This window comes from Melanotaenia boesemani, chromosome 18 (assembly GCF_017639745.1).
Source record: "Melanotaenia boesemani isolate fMelBoe1 chromosome 18, fMelBoe1.pri, whole genome shotgun sequence".
Lineage (NCBI taxonomy): Eukaryota > Metazoa > Chordata > Actinopteri > Atheriniformes > Melanotaeniidae > Melanotaenia > Melanotaenia boesemani.
The window spans coordinates 33233310-33247000 of NC_055699.1; the positions used below are offsets into that span (position 1 = coordinate 33233310).

The window sequence follows — 13691 nt, forward strand, 5'->3', positions numbered from 1 at the left end:
AGGAGAAGGGGCATAGCAGGGGCGTGGCCTCAAACTTTGATATCTCGCCATGAACGACAAAACTGATATAACTGACATATAAAACAACCTATCTTGACCAAAATGGCCATGTATGATGTCATTTCCATGCTGACCACACCTACATGTCCAGATGTTGTCAACGCCATAGCCCCACCCCCTGGAAACAGGAAGTACCCCATATTTTAACATTGAAAGCTTAAAAAACGTACTCAAACTCATCAGAATCATTCTTGGAGACCTCATCATTGAAAATTTCCCGATCTCCTTACACCATCATGATTAAAATGGCTGCCTGTGAGGTTTCAGTCCCTCGCCATCAAACAGGAAGTGGCTCTAACTCTGGACTCGATTGACCAAAGGATGTGATATTTGGCAGCTGTCATTAAAGTCCCAACCTGAACATGTTAGTACATGATCAAACAGTGTAACGCCACCTACTGGCCACGTTGATATCTGCGAATATTAAAACCATGCTTTTGTTTGGATTTATTTCACACAGTTGGTCAGATCATGGTCATGAACACTTCTGATGTCATTATTGGGCCGATTTATGTACCAGGTGATCCTCAGATGGAGACAATTACCTCCCAAGGCAGAAAACCTGGGGACAAGTGACCATACGGCTGCAAGCGAGAGATAGTGTCCTGGGGGAGGGAGGTTGCCGGGTTATGTGGCGGCAAGCCAGATAATTAAATACCCAATCTGCACTACATTCAACATTTTACTACACTTCCATGCTGACTACATCTGCATGTCCAGATATTGTCAACAACCTAACCATAGCCCCACTGACTGGAATATGACAGACTTCTTGCACTACCATGATTAAAATGGCTGTTAGATCTGTTAGAATATCTCTATCCACAGGTTTTTGTCCACAGGTTACCTTTTATGATACCACAATAAAAAATTCAAGTTCCTTTGCCGAACGCAACCATGGTGAATACTGTTTCTACACAATGAAACAGGAAGTCCCTTTAACTTACATACTACCTTTCATATTCATCATACTTGGCATGGTTGATGTCTTTCATTAAGATTTGAATCTTAAACCATAAATCTATGTGTATAAATATATGAGTGTTCCTACACCATCACAATGTGCCAATACGGCAGCACGGAGGCACACAGGAAGTGTTTGCAATTATTGCCTTTTACTTTGCTAATCTTGAACAAGGAACATACACTGCTGTATTTCAAAAGTGTTAATATGGAACATTGATAAATGTCTAAAGTGATAACCAAACAGATTTCCAATGGATGTATATCTGTGCCACTTTACTCATGTTAATAGAAGAGATATAGGAAGTGGTTTATAAATACATTTGTAATTGAGTTGAATTCAGTGTGGTTTGGTTCTCTGTTTTAACTATTATGGTAGGCAATTTATATAGTAAACTGAAAAATTAACTACTTTTTTTTTTAATCGAAATATTGCTGCTTTCATATCACTTATCAAATATACACACTTACTTTACATATTACACTTTCTTTTACATTATATGTCCATTTCTTCTTAATTCTTGTCAATGTCAAATGCTGTCAGCAGGGCATCACAGGGAATTGAACCCCATCCCAATAATGAGAGTACCATACCAGTGCCTTTTGCTTTTTTTTGCATGACATGACAGGGTAAAGCAAAACCTCCATCAAGAACAGCATGATTCTGGAAGACTCTCTTATAAATGTTTTTATCACATTGAGTTCTCTGTGATTCTTGAAATCACCACTTTTAGAACAATTAATTTGCTAAAAACTGTTACCTACTACATGTTTTATACTCACTGCTGTCTTAATGGAGGAAATGAAACCTTTACTTTTTTTTTTTTTTTTTTTTTTTTTTTAAACATTGCATGCACAAACTTTAAAATTTCAGAACAATACACCCCCTCTTTTGAAACAAGTACTAAAAACTTTCAATATTTTCATAATATTAAAACAACTATTTACAATTCTTATAAAAAAAAAACATTCACATTTAAAAACAAAGTCAAATTAATCCTATAAATGTTGCTCCATTGTCCTGTGCTCAGCACATCCTTACATGCTTTTTATGTACTACCTGTATGGTGTCTAATATAATCTAATTAAAAGTACAAACGACTGCCTCATGGTCACTAAAATAAATTGGTACCACTGTTGCCTCTACTACATAAAATGAGGTCTTTACATATACGTGGTCTATCAATGTCCCTCTTTCTGTTGTGGGCTCTCTCACTAACTGAGTATACCCTCTGTCTGTGATAAACTGGGAAATTGTTGATGATTTCAAAATGTCATCATTGAAATCTCCCATCACAGCAACTGTGTTACTTAGTGGCTCAAGCCAATCAAGTAACCTACCTATATTTTCCTTAAACAAGGACACAGGATAAGATGGCGGTCGATAAACAATAGCCACCACTATATTATTATTTACAACCTCAAACACTAAGCATTCTAGATTGACATGTGGGACATTTAAAATGTTACATGTCACACTATCTGAACAATAAATGCCAACACCACCATGTTGTTGGTCTTGCAATGCCCTCAGTGCCGGATGACTGCTACTGTACGATGAACTTCGCGGACAGTTGTAAAAACTGTAACCAGCTATCTTCACCGATTCCAATGACGCAGCTGCAGGCAGCCACGTTTCTGTAACAGCAATACAGTTAAGCTGCAAATGCTGTGTACACAATGCCAAATCTGCTACATGCCGAGCCAAGCTTTGCACATTCATCATAAACACACTGAAAGTGCATTTATTAAATCTGTGCCTTGGAACACCCTCTTCTAAAAATGGGGCCATATTTTCAATGGCACACTTAACATTATCTTTACAATAGATGCGTTTTTCTTCAAAATCCTGTATAATCAAGCCAGACAGAGTTTTAACACGACTTAAAGCTACATATGCTTGGCCAGCAGAAAAGATTTTATCGAGAGAAACTACAGCTTTATCAACAGTTATGCCTTGGACCTTATGTACTGTACAGGCCCAAGCTAGTTTTAACGGAAACTGACGTCGCAATCCCCCCTTATTAGTTGCCCTTTCCTCCTCTGGCTCAATACCAGTAGAGTCAACTAAATCTAATGAATTACTTCTAAATTGTTTTCTTCTCTTAGCACCTACACGTTCATCATCGAATTTCACAAAAACTTTCATAGGAAAATTACTTTTTTCAGAAACAATTATACGCACAACGATACCACAAACGCCATTAACAAGACCATCAGCAACATCTACATTTTTACATAACATAACACGCGCACCTTCACCAATATTTAAAACCTCAGCCAAACATGTATTTGGTGCTTTAGCATGATGGCCATCTAACAATTTTAAGTTGCCTGTTTTTTTATCATTAACAAAATCTTGGGCATGGACAGCATCATATTCAGGGCAACTCTCCATTAGTTGTTTAATGTTGTGCTCATTTACTTGTTGATTTGTCGCAAATATATGCAAGGCTGAGCTGACCTCGCCAGTTTCACAGCTTTTTAGTATGTTAATGTCGCTTTTTGACAGTGCTTCCCCTTTAGAACGTGTTCTGATCCTGTTTAATAAACCTGCAAATGCTTCATCTTGCTGCCTAACTACCTGGGTCAATTCTGCAACCTTAAATAAATTACCCCACAAGTTATGACGCACATCATCTATATACAACGGTTTCCCTTTTACTGGAGGCAACTGGAAAAAATCTCCCACTGCCACGACGCTGACATTTCCAAATGGTGAAAAGTCACCAGTTTGTTTTATTTGTCTTAATCTCCCGTGGATATAAGACAATAGGTTGTGATCTACCATTGATATCTCATCGATTATTAAAAGCTGTAGATCACTATATAAAACGCGCAAAGAATTAAGTTTTTCTTCGCCTAAAGGAGTGTACGGTAAACGCACATCTTTTCCAATGCTAAATGTTGTGTGGATTGTAGTAGCTTGCAAATTATATGCCGCGATACCTGTAGGAGCTGTCAACAAAACAGAGATACTATCAGGATGACGGCATGCTGGTGATAAAAGCCTCATTGATTCATATTGGATCGCTTTTATTAAGTGACTTTTCCCAGTACCGGCACCTCCTGTAATAAATAAATGTAATGGTTCTGGATTTTTGCAATTTATTCGATCTAGACACCACTGCCTAACCTGATAGAAAATGGACAACTGTTTATCATTTAAAGACCTAATTAAAGCTAAGCCATCACTTCTGTTCAAAATGTTATTTTTTTTCTCTAATCGCACAAGCTGATAATTAGCCATGGACAAATCTGGAATGTTGACATCTGCATCTTCTACAGTTTTCTCAATCTGTTCCAATTCTTGTAAACATTCAAGACGTTCCAATTCTTGCTCGGGACACAACTCGCACCATGCATCTTCCAAAATTCCACTGGTTTCTATTTCATTTTGAATATGGTCTAAGTTATCTACTTCAGTTTCAAACGCGCTTCTATTTTCATCTACAACTGATTTCACAGAATGCCTACACCCATCTTTAAATATAACAAAGCCACTCTGATAAAACTGCTCAAATGTGTTATAGTTTGAAGACTTTAGTTCACAGTCTAAACGATAAGGGAGAAACAATTGCATCATGCTAAGATAATATTTTTCAGGATCTTTTGTTTTTGAAAAACGCGCATAGCGAATAATTGCTGGTTGTGTACGACATCTCTTAGTTACAAAACCAAAATTATTTTGTAACTTGACTGCTGTCGAGCTTTTCTCATTTTTACTTAAAATACGATATTCCGATGCAAATTTAGCTAAACACATGTCATTAAATGGGTCACGGCTGGGCCTGTTCTTATACCGGTCAACTAAACTAGTCATCCACATATCTTGTGTACTAAGATCCTGTGCTGATGCCTTTTGCTTTAAAATACTCAGAGGCAAAGACATTTTAACTACATTTTCTCCTGTCGGTACGAAAACTACCTTCCTACTACATTCTTTTAAGTGCATATTTGTTAACCTGTACACTGCTTCCTGAGCACTAACGTCCCTATTGTGGAGATAAACGCTACCTAGTCTTTTTAATGCCTCTTTAGCGCTAACATTACCTTCTTTAGAGGCTTCTCTCTGAGCATTTCCCAGCAACAACCCCATTTCCCTCTCACTTTTCGACATATATGAGATGATGTATACGACACACGCGTAGGCATCAACGCAATACTGGATATCAATATTAGCATTCCAAGCTTTCAGCAGTGGTTTGCTATATTGATTAATCCAGACTTCATCAAGCTGCCTTCTTAGCACGACATGTGTATTGCGACCACAGCGATTATATGCAGCCTCAAATAATTTTTGACTTATTCCCAAGGTTTTAAACAACTGTTCAATACTAGCATAGTTGGACTCTTCATCTGCAATGGCCTTCTTGACTTCAGCTAAAATTTTACTGGCTACTTCAATGGTCATTGCATCCTCTTTATTTTTATCCTTCTCTGCACATATACACTGTGAAGGAGCATTTGTTTTATCAACATGGCACTTGCAAATCTTTGTGCCATCTTGATAATTTTTTCCTCGACAAATAAAGGTTTGACTGGTAGCTGGTCTCGGAAAATTGAAACGACAGACTGTATTTTTCTTCTTACATGTTTTTGAATGCCGCTTCGAATGCTGCTGCACAGATGTAACTATTTCAAATAAGGGATCGTCCTGTGGTGGTAATTCACACGTTACATATTTATCAATAAACGCAGTTACCTCTTTGTCTGGGTTTTTATCAATAATTGGAGCATTTTTAACCCAGAAAAGTACGTGTATATGTGGACTACCACGCTGCTGAAACTCTACACGATAATAATAATCTGTTATCTCACCAATCGGATGCGACGGGGACATAAGAACTTCCCTCAAGAAACAATGCCAGCGAAAATCAAACATACGTGCCGCAGTGACAGGATTTTTACGCAACAGCTCGCATCTGTCAGCCCACTCCAACTGTTCAACAGTCTCAGTCCTACCCTCGCGTTTCAAAATACTAGTAAGAAGATTAGTCCACCGCATGTCTGCTGACGAAAAAGAACAAAACCAAGTAGGCACACCAAGCTGACGAACACAAGCTAAAAGATCGCGCTGGGCTGATTGCCAGAAAGCAGGTGTTCCTCTGATGGGTTTAAGAAAACGGTACCCATCATCAAACTCCAAAATCTTCTTTAGGGAGTCCTCATTTTTTAACAAGTCACCTAATTTTTGAGATGTACAACCCTGCCCTTTTCGCAATGCAATCGATACATTTGATATGACTTGCTCCAATTCTGACATATACTGCCCAAAAAATATGTATTCTACATTTTGAGCAAACCTGCCATCAGCATGTAAAAGTCTGTTATTAAAATATCGACTCAATGTCAAACGATGCGGTCGGATCTCATGGTATGTGTTACATCCTAAAGGAAACAGTACTGGGAAGCACTTTGCTTCATTTGAATGATCTGACAATAGTTTCACAGGATTGTTGCCTTCACCTGGCGCTACATTCAATATTTTATCAAAGTATTGGTCAAGCGCTTCCTGACCAATATCAACTGGCATGAGACAGGTATCCTGAAACATGCAGTGTTGTTGCCTATCATGCAATAACTCATCTTCTCCATCATTGCATGCATCACTACTTTCAACATTACAACTTTCTACATCCTCTCTACCAAATTCATTTAGCCAATCTTCGTTGAATACAACATCTTTGTAATAAATGTTGGTGTGTTTTAAGTATTGCAGTGCCTCTATTATGTGCATCCTGTCAACAAATTGATACTCATAATGCCCTTTGTAAGTTAACTTACGTTTTAGTTTTACAGGCAACAAAGATCCTTCCATGTTTGAACGCGGCAATACATTGATCGTTTCAGAAATTGATGCTGGTACGCATGTAACTGGCCCATGAACGCCATTTTGACCACCTTTAGGTAACACAAGCATTTTCATAAACGGTATATGTAATGCTATTAAATGTTGTTCCAAACTATTCAGGCGGGCCAATTCTAGAGGAATGGAATGAGGACGCAAGTTATTTGCTGAACATTCAGGTGGCATTTGACCTTTACTAATTTTGTAATGACAAGTATAACAAATCCATAATGTACCACAAGCCGTTTCTAACAACGGACATGGCACTACGCAATCTTCCTTACATTTGTGTAGATACTCGTCACTGATGCATTTCTCTGCTATTTCGGCTAACAATTGGCTCTTCTTATAATAATCCCATTTACACTTCAAAACTTGATGTTTAAAAAGCAACCTATTACAACAACCACAAACATAGTCTGGCCCCTCTTTAATTTTGTCCAAAAACTGCCCTATCACAAAATCACACTCCTGCGACTTGAGTTTAATTTGACGCCTTTTCAAATTTACGAACTCCTTTACTTGTCTCTTATGCTCAGGAGTTGAATGATACTTAGTTTTACTCATTACTTTTGCAGCATCCTTGTGCAGTTGATTAAGTCTATATTTCGTTTTGCTAAATTCTTTTACCTTGTATTTGTGGGAGGCATTTTCCTTATATTTTCTTTTGCTCTCATCTTTCTTTTTTTCTTTATGTGAAACATCTTGATATTTATTTTTGCTGAGTTCTTTTACTTTCTCTTTATATAAGATATTACTTTTATATTTCCTTTTCATTGCAGCATTCTTTTTCTCTCTATGCAACACATTTTCTCGATATACTTCTTTTCTTACTAATTTTAGCTTCTCCTTATAAAGCATGTGATACTTAAGTCTATATACTGAAGTCCTTCTACTTTTTAAATACTTTGAAAATGAATGTTTTCCTGTAGAGCAAGTATTTTGACTGACATGTGCCTCCTCTTTAGTTAGCTCACATTTTACTTCTGTTTCAAGTAAAGTGTTAAGTTTTAAACTGTTTAAAGCAGCACTTGCATCATCACAATTCTGCCGTCTCAAATTGTACCCATCTGAAAAGGATGCCTTCACTTTGCAGTAACCGTAACACACATGTGTCTGAGGTTGTTGTACACAGACAACTGTCTCATAATGGTTACCATTGGTATTTGCAACATAAAGCCCTTGGTTTGAAAACGTACGATCCCTACAGCTATACTGAAGCCACCGACCATTAAAGAATGTAAAAACATTTATACCTAAACAATCTGCTGCTGCTTGAATTTCTACCTCTGTAGCCCAACTACTAACAAGGTGCATCTTTGACATTTTAATGTATTGAGAAACTGAAGAATACTCCCTTCTCAAAATACTCTTATATGTAAGAGGATTGCTTTCTAAATGTTTAACAACAGCTAGCCTAATTTTCCTATGATTTTTCTGAGTTCCAGAAATGGCCTGACTAATAGAACGAAAAAAACAACTCCCATCCCCGACTATTTTTTCAGTAAGGCAAGGTGCACCTAACACACCACTAGCAGAAGGTACAGCATCAACCTTCTCGGATTCTATATTAAGCTGTTTACACAAAGCCTCTGAAACCTCCTTAGAAACTGGATTGAATACTAAACTTCTAGTCTGAATATCATTGACAAATTCAACATCAGAGTTGACTTGGTCAGCATCAGTCCACTTTGTCCTCTTTGATGTCAAATTTCTCAAGGATACCTTCCGCTTCTTATCTCTTTGGCTGTCAAAACTCAACGTTGCCTGGTCAGTAAACTCACCTAAACTAGAACTAAACTCACTCACTAATTGCACATCATCTCCAAAACCCACAGAAAACTGCTGACTTTCACTCTGAGTCACTTTGCAAATCACCTTTACTCCACTGATCTCAAACAACGTTTGTTTGAGAGCATCAGAAAGCCTGTGTATGTAGTTGTACACCTGATCAAAACTACTGAAATAAACAACTACACTATTGCCTGTCTCATCAACCATCCCATCTGCACTGCGTGCATGGGAATCGACAACTGCATACTGTCCCTCGTGACTGATGATGGCAGAAGTGCTGCCACTCAGTGTCAAAAAGCAGGTTTCATACTTTGTGCACACCTTTTCCAATCCGTCACGGAGAGTGGTGTGCACACCTGCATCAATAAATTCTCCCTCAACCACACCTACTTGTCCTGCAACATAATCTCCATACTCAAAGTCAAACCTCTGCCCATCAATAACTCTCTCTTTGGGCAAATCCGAAACACAGAGCAGTTCATGTCCACCACTGATCAAATCACTGTCACGCAAATAACTATAAAGCTCATCACCTAAAACTACCACCTTATCCAAAGTTTCAGACTGCCATGTAAACACACTGTCTACAGAATGTTTAGCCAATGCTACTAAGCTTACTGCTGCACACTGAAGGCCACCATACAAAAAACGAGAATCGCCCTGATGAAAGGTTCCCCTGAGTGATCTAACATAACTAGGAGAACTGACATCAGCAAATGCTACATCTCTCTCTAAATCCACATTACTCTCCTCTACAATAATTCTGGAAACACCATACCACCGTGCATCCAACGACTTCTTCAGGTTCCCGATGTGTAGCATCAGGTCATTGAAGCAGGTGTTGAACACAACAACTGAGGTTCCAGTTCCTGTTGCCAAACCCTCATTATTGCGTATCCCACAATCTACAACGGCAAAGTACTCATTGTGCTGGATAACCAGACTTACAGCATCATGGAGATCCAGAAGACACATCCCATCCCGAACCAAATACTCCTGTAGCTTCTCTTGCATTTGTAACTCCTCATCAGACACGTCAAAATCTCCACGAACTACCCAACCTGTCTTAACCTTCCACCTCCTACCTAACACACTATGCTGCTCAACCAACTTGCATAGCTCCTTTTCTCTGCCACTTTTCTGACTTTCCCTAGCCATAAATGCTTCTAACTTCTTCCCTTCTACAGTGACCTGATCCACATCTGACGGTCGCCAAGTACAAACAGGAGATACTATGTGTTTGGCTGCAGCTACAACACTACATGAAATGAGTGCATCATTAGCGTTATCAGAAACAGTTTGAACTGTAGTCCCTGAAACAAGAGGAACCGGTGGGCCTGTAGAACACAAACAAGGGTTAGAGGCACTCCTACCTGTGGTGGCTTCTTGTGTGCGCTGCAAGCCACCACCTGCTGGCACCTGGACAGCCATCGGAACCGCCTCGGAACAGGTGGGCCCTGGCACGTCACAGGCAGACACCAGGCTTGGTGTGGCCTCAACCTACATTTAAACAAAAATATAAATTCCCACATTAAACTATACACAAAGACAAAAGAAAAAAAATATAGATTTCCATTCCTTTCATTTTTAGAGTGAAATGATATTGATGCTTTTTTAGTTCATGTTCAGTGAAACTAACTTGACAAAAACAGACTATGTTCTTTATAAACAAAATGCAATAAAAATTCAGAAATGATTGACAAATTTGCTCTAACCTTTTCCAACGCTGCGTCTGTTGTAGGTGTCCTCTAAAAATATAAACATGAAAACCCCCATTAATAATGACACTTTGGCATGACTGCTGCTACATGTGTTGTACCACAAATAATATGCATTAGAAACATTACACACCTGCTGCCTAACCCGCTTCTGCTTAATGACAGCAGACCTGCGACGAGGTTCCTCAGGCAAGGGCTAAAAAAAATAAAATAAAAAAAAATAATAACAAAGGTATAAGTATCTGTACAATATCTCCTTGAGAAATTATCTGCAATATCATTAAGATGAAAAGGTGGTAGAAAGAAAGCTATTTTACTATGACACAAATAAAAGAATCTCCAAAACAATTACCTGTTTGCCTGTAGGAGAGTCGCCAAGAGCCGATGGAAAAGACTTATCCATGGCAGCCAGAATAGATGTAGAGAATCGGACAGGATTGAGTGGGATGAAACACTCCCTTAAGGCCACCGGAGTGCCATCCGCCTGCAAAATAAATGCACAAACATAGTTTCAGGCAATTTCTGTGTAACACTTTTCTAACAGAAAATAAATAAATAAATACAATCACACAACCTAAACTATTATCATGTAACTGTTTAATCTAAAAAGATAAAAACAAACCTGGCGGGGAACCACCCTCCTCTTGGGTGAAGCAGGGGCAGGCCCAGCTTCTCCCGAATGGTTCCTCTGTAATGTCACATAATGAGGAATACAGATTAATCAAATATTCATCTTTAACCATAAATGATCTAAATCCGTGATGAATATTCAGCCTATTACCTTCCTGCCCGATTCCACCAGCGTCCACTCGGAAGGGGGTGGACGTGTAGCTGGTACCTCCCCCTTCACAACCACTCTGGGAGCAATCCTTGGCACAGATGGCTTAGGAGACACCTGGCGTTGCACCGGTGGCACAGGTGCTGGTGTCTCCAGTTGCTGGTAGGCGGCACCCCACAGCAACTGCACAAGGATTGGCATCCCAACGTTATCACTAAGGTGGATCTAGAGAAACAATGTGAAAAAAATAAAATTATTTATGTAAGTTACACATTCTGTCAAACATGACATGTTAGTATGTTTAGATGTGTTCCATCAGGGCAATAGTTTGCACTTACACCATCAGGGCACCACAACTCCCGACGTCCCAGGGGGAAATGGTCAGCCATGTGCCAATACTTGACACCTAAACGACATTAACATCATATATTAGAAAAATAAGGAGTACATGTATCAATTTCATTATTACAAACAATACAATTGAAATAGAATCCTACACACTTCATTTACAAAACCCATGAACACATAATTACTATCAACTTCACATTTTATTCTGAACTTACCCAGACGTACTGACTGACGGTGGAACTCTTGCCGCATGAGCTCTTGGTATTCCCCTGGGACCGTAAGTCGCGGGACAAAATCCACCACAAAGACCTTTAGATAGAAGAAATAATTCTTCAGTAATTGCAAAGTCAACCTTAAAAATGTCACCACCTTAAAATAGATGTATCATACCTTCGGCCAGCGTTCGCACGCTGTCCTCAAATATTGGCTAAAAGCCTGTCCCGCTTCATCAACGGTTCGGCTGGCCGTAAGGTTGTTGCTGGGTGCCATGAGACAGACTGCGTCTGGGACCAGGGGAATCACCGCATATGAAACCTCTGTACGCAGCTGATTAGCGTCGGCACCGGGAGTTGCCATAATGCCAAAAGACAGCTTTTCTCCTGGCATTTTGACTATCCCATCAGCAACAGCGCGAAGATGGGAGTCTCCAACAAGCAAAACGAACTAGAAATGACAAAAGAAAGCAACACACAAAAGCTAAATGAATAGCTTCTTAAGATAAAAATCAGAAGGTATTCTCTGGACTACATGTGTGATTTCTTATACCTTCTTGTCTGGAGTTCCCTCAGGGATGACCAGCTTGTGACTACGCCCAGTATAGACACTCACTGGCCATCTACGGACTTTGTGACGCAAGCCTGTGCCACGCTCTGTTGAGAGAAAAAAAAACCTTCAGTAACGTTAATATATACTGGAAAGCTTAATATTGTTATTATTACTATTATTAATAATCAATTATAATGGCATATGAAAGCTAAATATACAATTACATTTATGACATTTAAAAACCGTAAAAATAATAAATAATAAAAACTAATAAGATCTTCAGAATTTTTAAATGGTTTTTAAAATTGAGATCATTTTATATTTAGCATATATTTTATGTCATTAGAATTATCCATTAATAAAAATGAGATTATCATTATTATTACTTCATATAATCATTATTGTTATTTTATGTCAGTATATTTATTTTAATTTATCATATTTTACATTAAATATTTGATATATTTTGTGTAATTTTGTGATAATGTATATTTTATATATATTATCATCACCATAAAAGAGCGGATTCAAACATATTAAACACAAACAATAAAAAAAAAAGAAAAAGAAAAAAAAAAAAAGAAATCAAGAAATAAATAAATACATACGTCCACAAAATGTAGCGGAAGGCTGTGCATGACCAACTCGGAGCGTGAGTTGGTCAACATTGCGCTTCTTAGCGGCTTCAGAACGTAGGTACGACTTCCCACGCGGCATCTACGAAGACAGAAAAACATTAAAGTATTTACAATTTGATTATTGAACAGTAACAAAGTCATTCATTCTTCTGAAATTCTTGGTTAAGAATTCTCTGTAACCAAAAAGCCATAAAAAGGTGTAAAAGTATTATTTCAGATCACTAAAAAGAGGGGAAAATTATATATATATATATATATATATATATATATATATATATATATATAAAAATAAAAGTAAGGGGGGAAATGACGAGGTAAGCCAAATAGGAAGAGGACAAAAAGATAGGCAAGCAGGGTGCAAAGAAGCCTGGAAATCATTCTTTCATCACATTTCTGAGAAAGCAGAATGGTTAATGTCAACTCCTAGGCTTATTATCTGTCAATATTCAATTCATCTCCATCTAAAATTACATATATAAATAAAGCCAAGGACACTGAATGACACTAACTTTCAAAGAAAAAGCTCAACATTTCAATGTTACATTAAACTAGAATACAATTTGGGAAAAAAAGAGAGAAAAACATACAGTGAGAAAGCAAGAGATGAAGACACAGAGACAAAAAGACAAAGAGAGAGACAGAGTCAGATAAAGACAGACAGAGACAAAGAGAGACAGACAGAAAAAGAGATAGATAAAGAGACAGAGTGAGATAAAGAGACAGACAGACAGATAGATAAATGTAACACAAACACAAAAAATACATATTCAAACCAC

At 38.1% G+C, this 13691-nt stretch overlaps 1 protein-coding gene across 1 annotated transcript; it reads right to left on the reverse strand.

Moving 5' to 3' along the window:
* Positions 1–7667: 7667 nt before the first annotated feature.
* On the reverse strand, positions 7668–12812 carry LOC121628576. The gene is made up of 10 exons (XM_041967660.1): positions 12790–12812; positions 12278–12401; positions 11903–12175; positions 11728–11821; positions 11503–11570; positions 11168–11389; positions 10739–11074; positions 10520–10582; positions 10384–10416; positions 7668–10168 (listed from the first exon to the last, which is right to left on the reverse strand). The coding sequence occupies exons 1-7, from the start codon at positions 12810–12812 to the stop codon at positions 10961–10963; spliced, it is 918 nt and encodes a 305-aa protein (XP_041823594.1). The 3' UTR covers positions 7668–10168; positions 10384–10416; positions 10520–10582; positions 10739–10960.
* Between the last annotated feature and the right edge of the window lie 879 nt (positions 12813–13691).

What these genes read in the sequence shown, in the direction of transcription:
- LOC121628576 (XM_041967660.1), bottom strand. Translation starts at nt 12,812, where the DNA reads ATGTTTGAATCCGCTCTTTTATG. An exon ending in TTTGAATCCGCTCTTTTATG is followed by an intron (nt 12,402 to 12,789) that starts GTGATGATAATA and finishes ACGTTACTGAAG; the next exon opens with GTTTTTTTTTCTCTCAACAG. An exon ending in AGTTGTGGTGCCCTGATGGT is followed by an intron (nt 11,390 to 11,502) that starts GTAAGTGCAAAC and finishes TTGTTTCTCTAG; the next exon opens with ATCCACCTTAGTGATAACGT.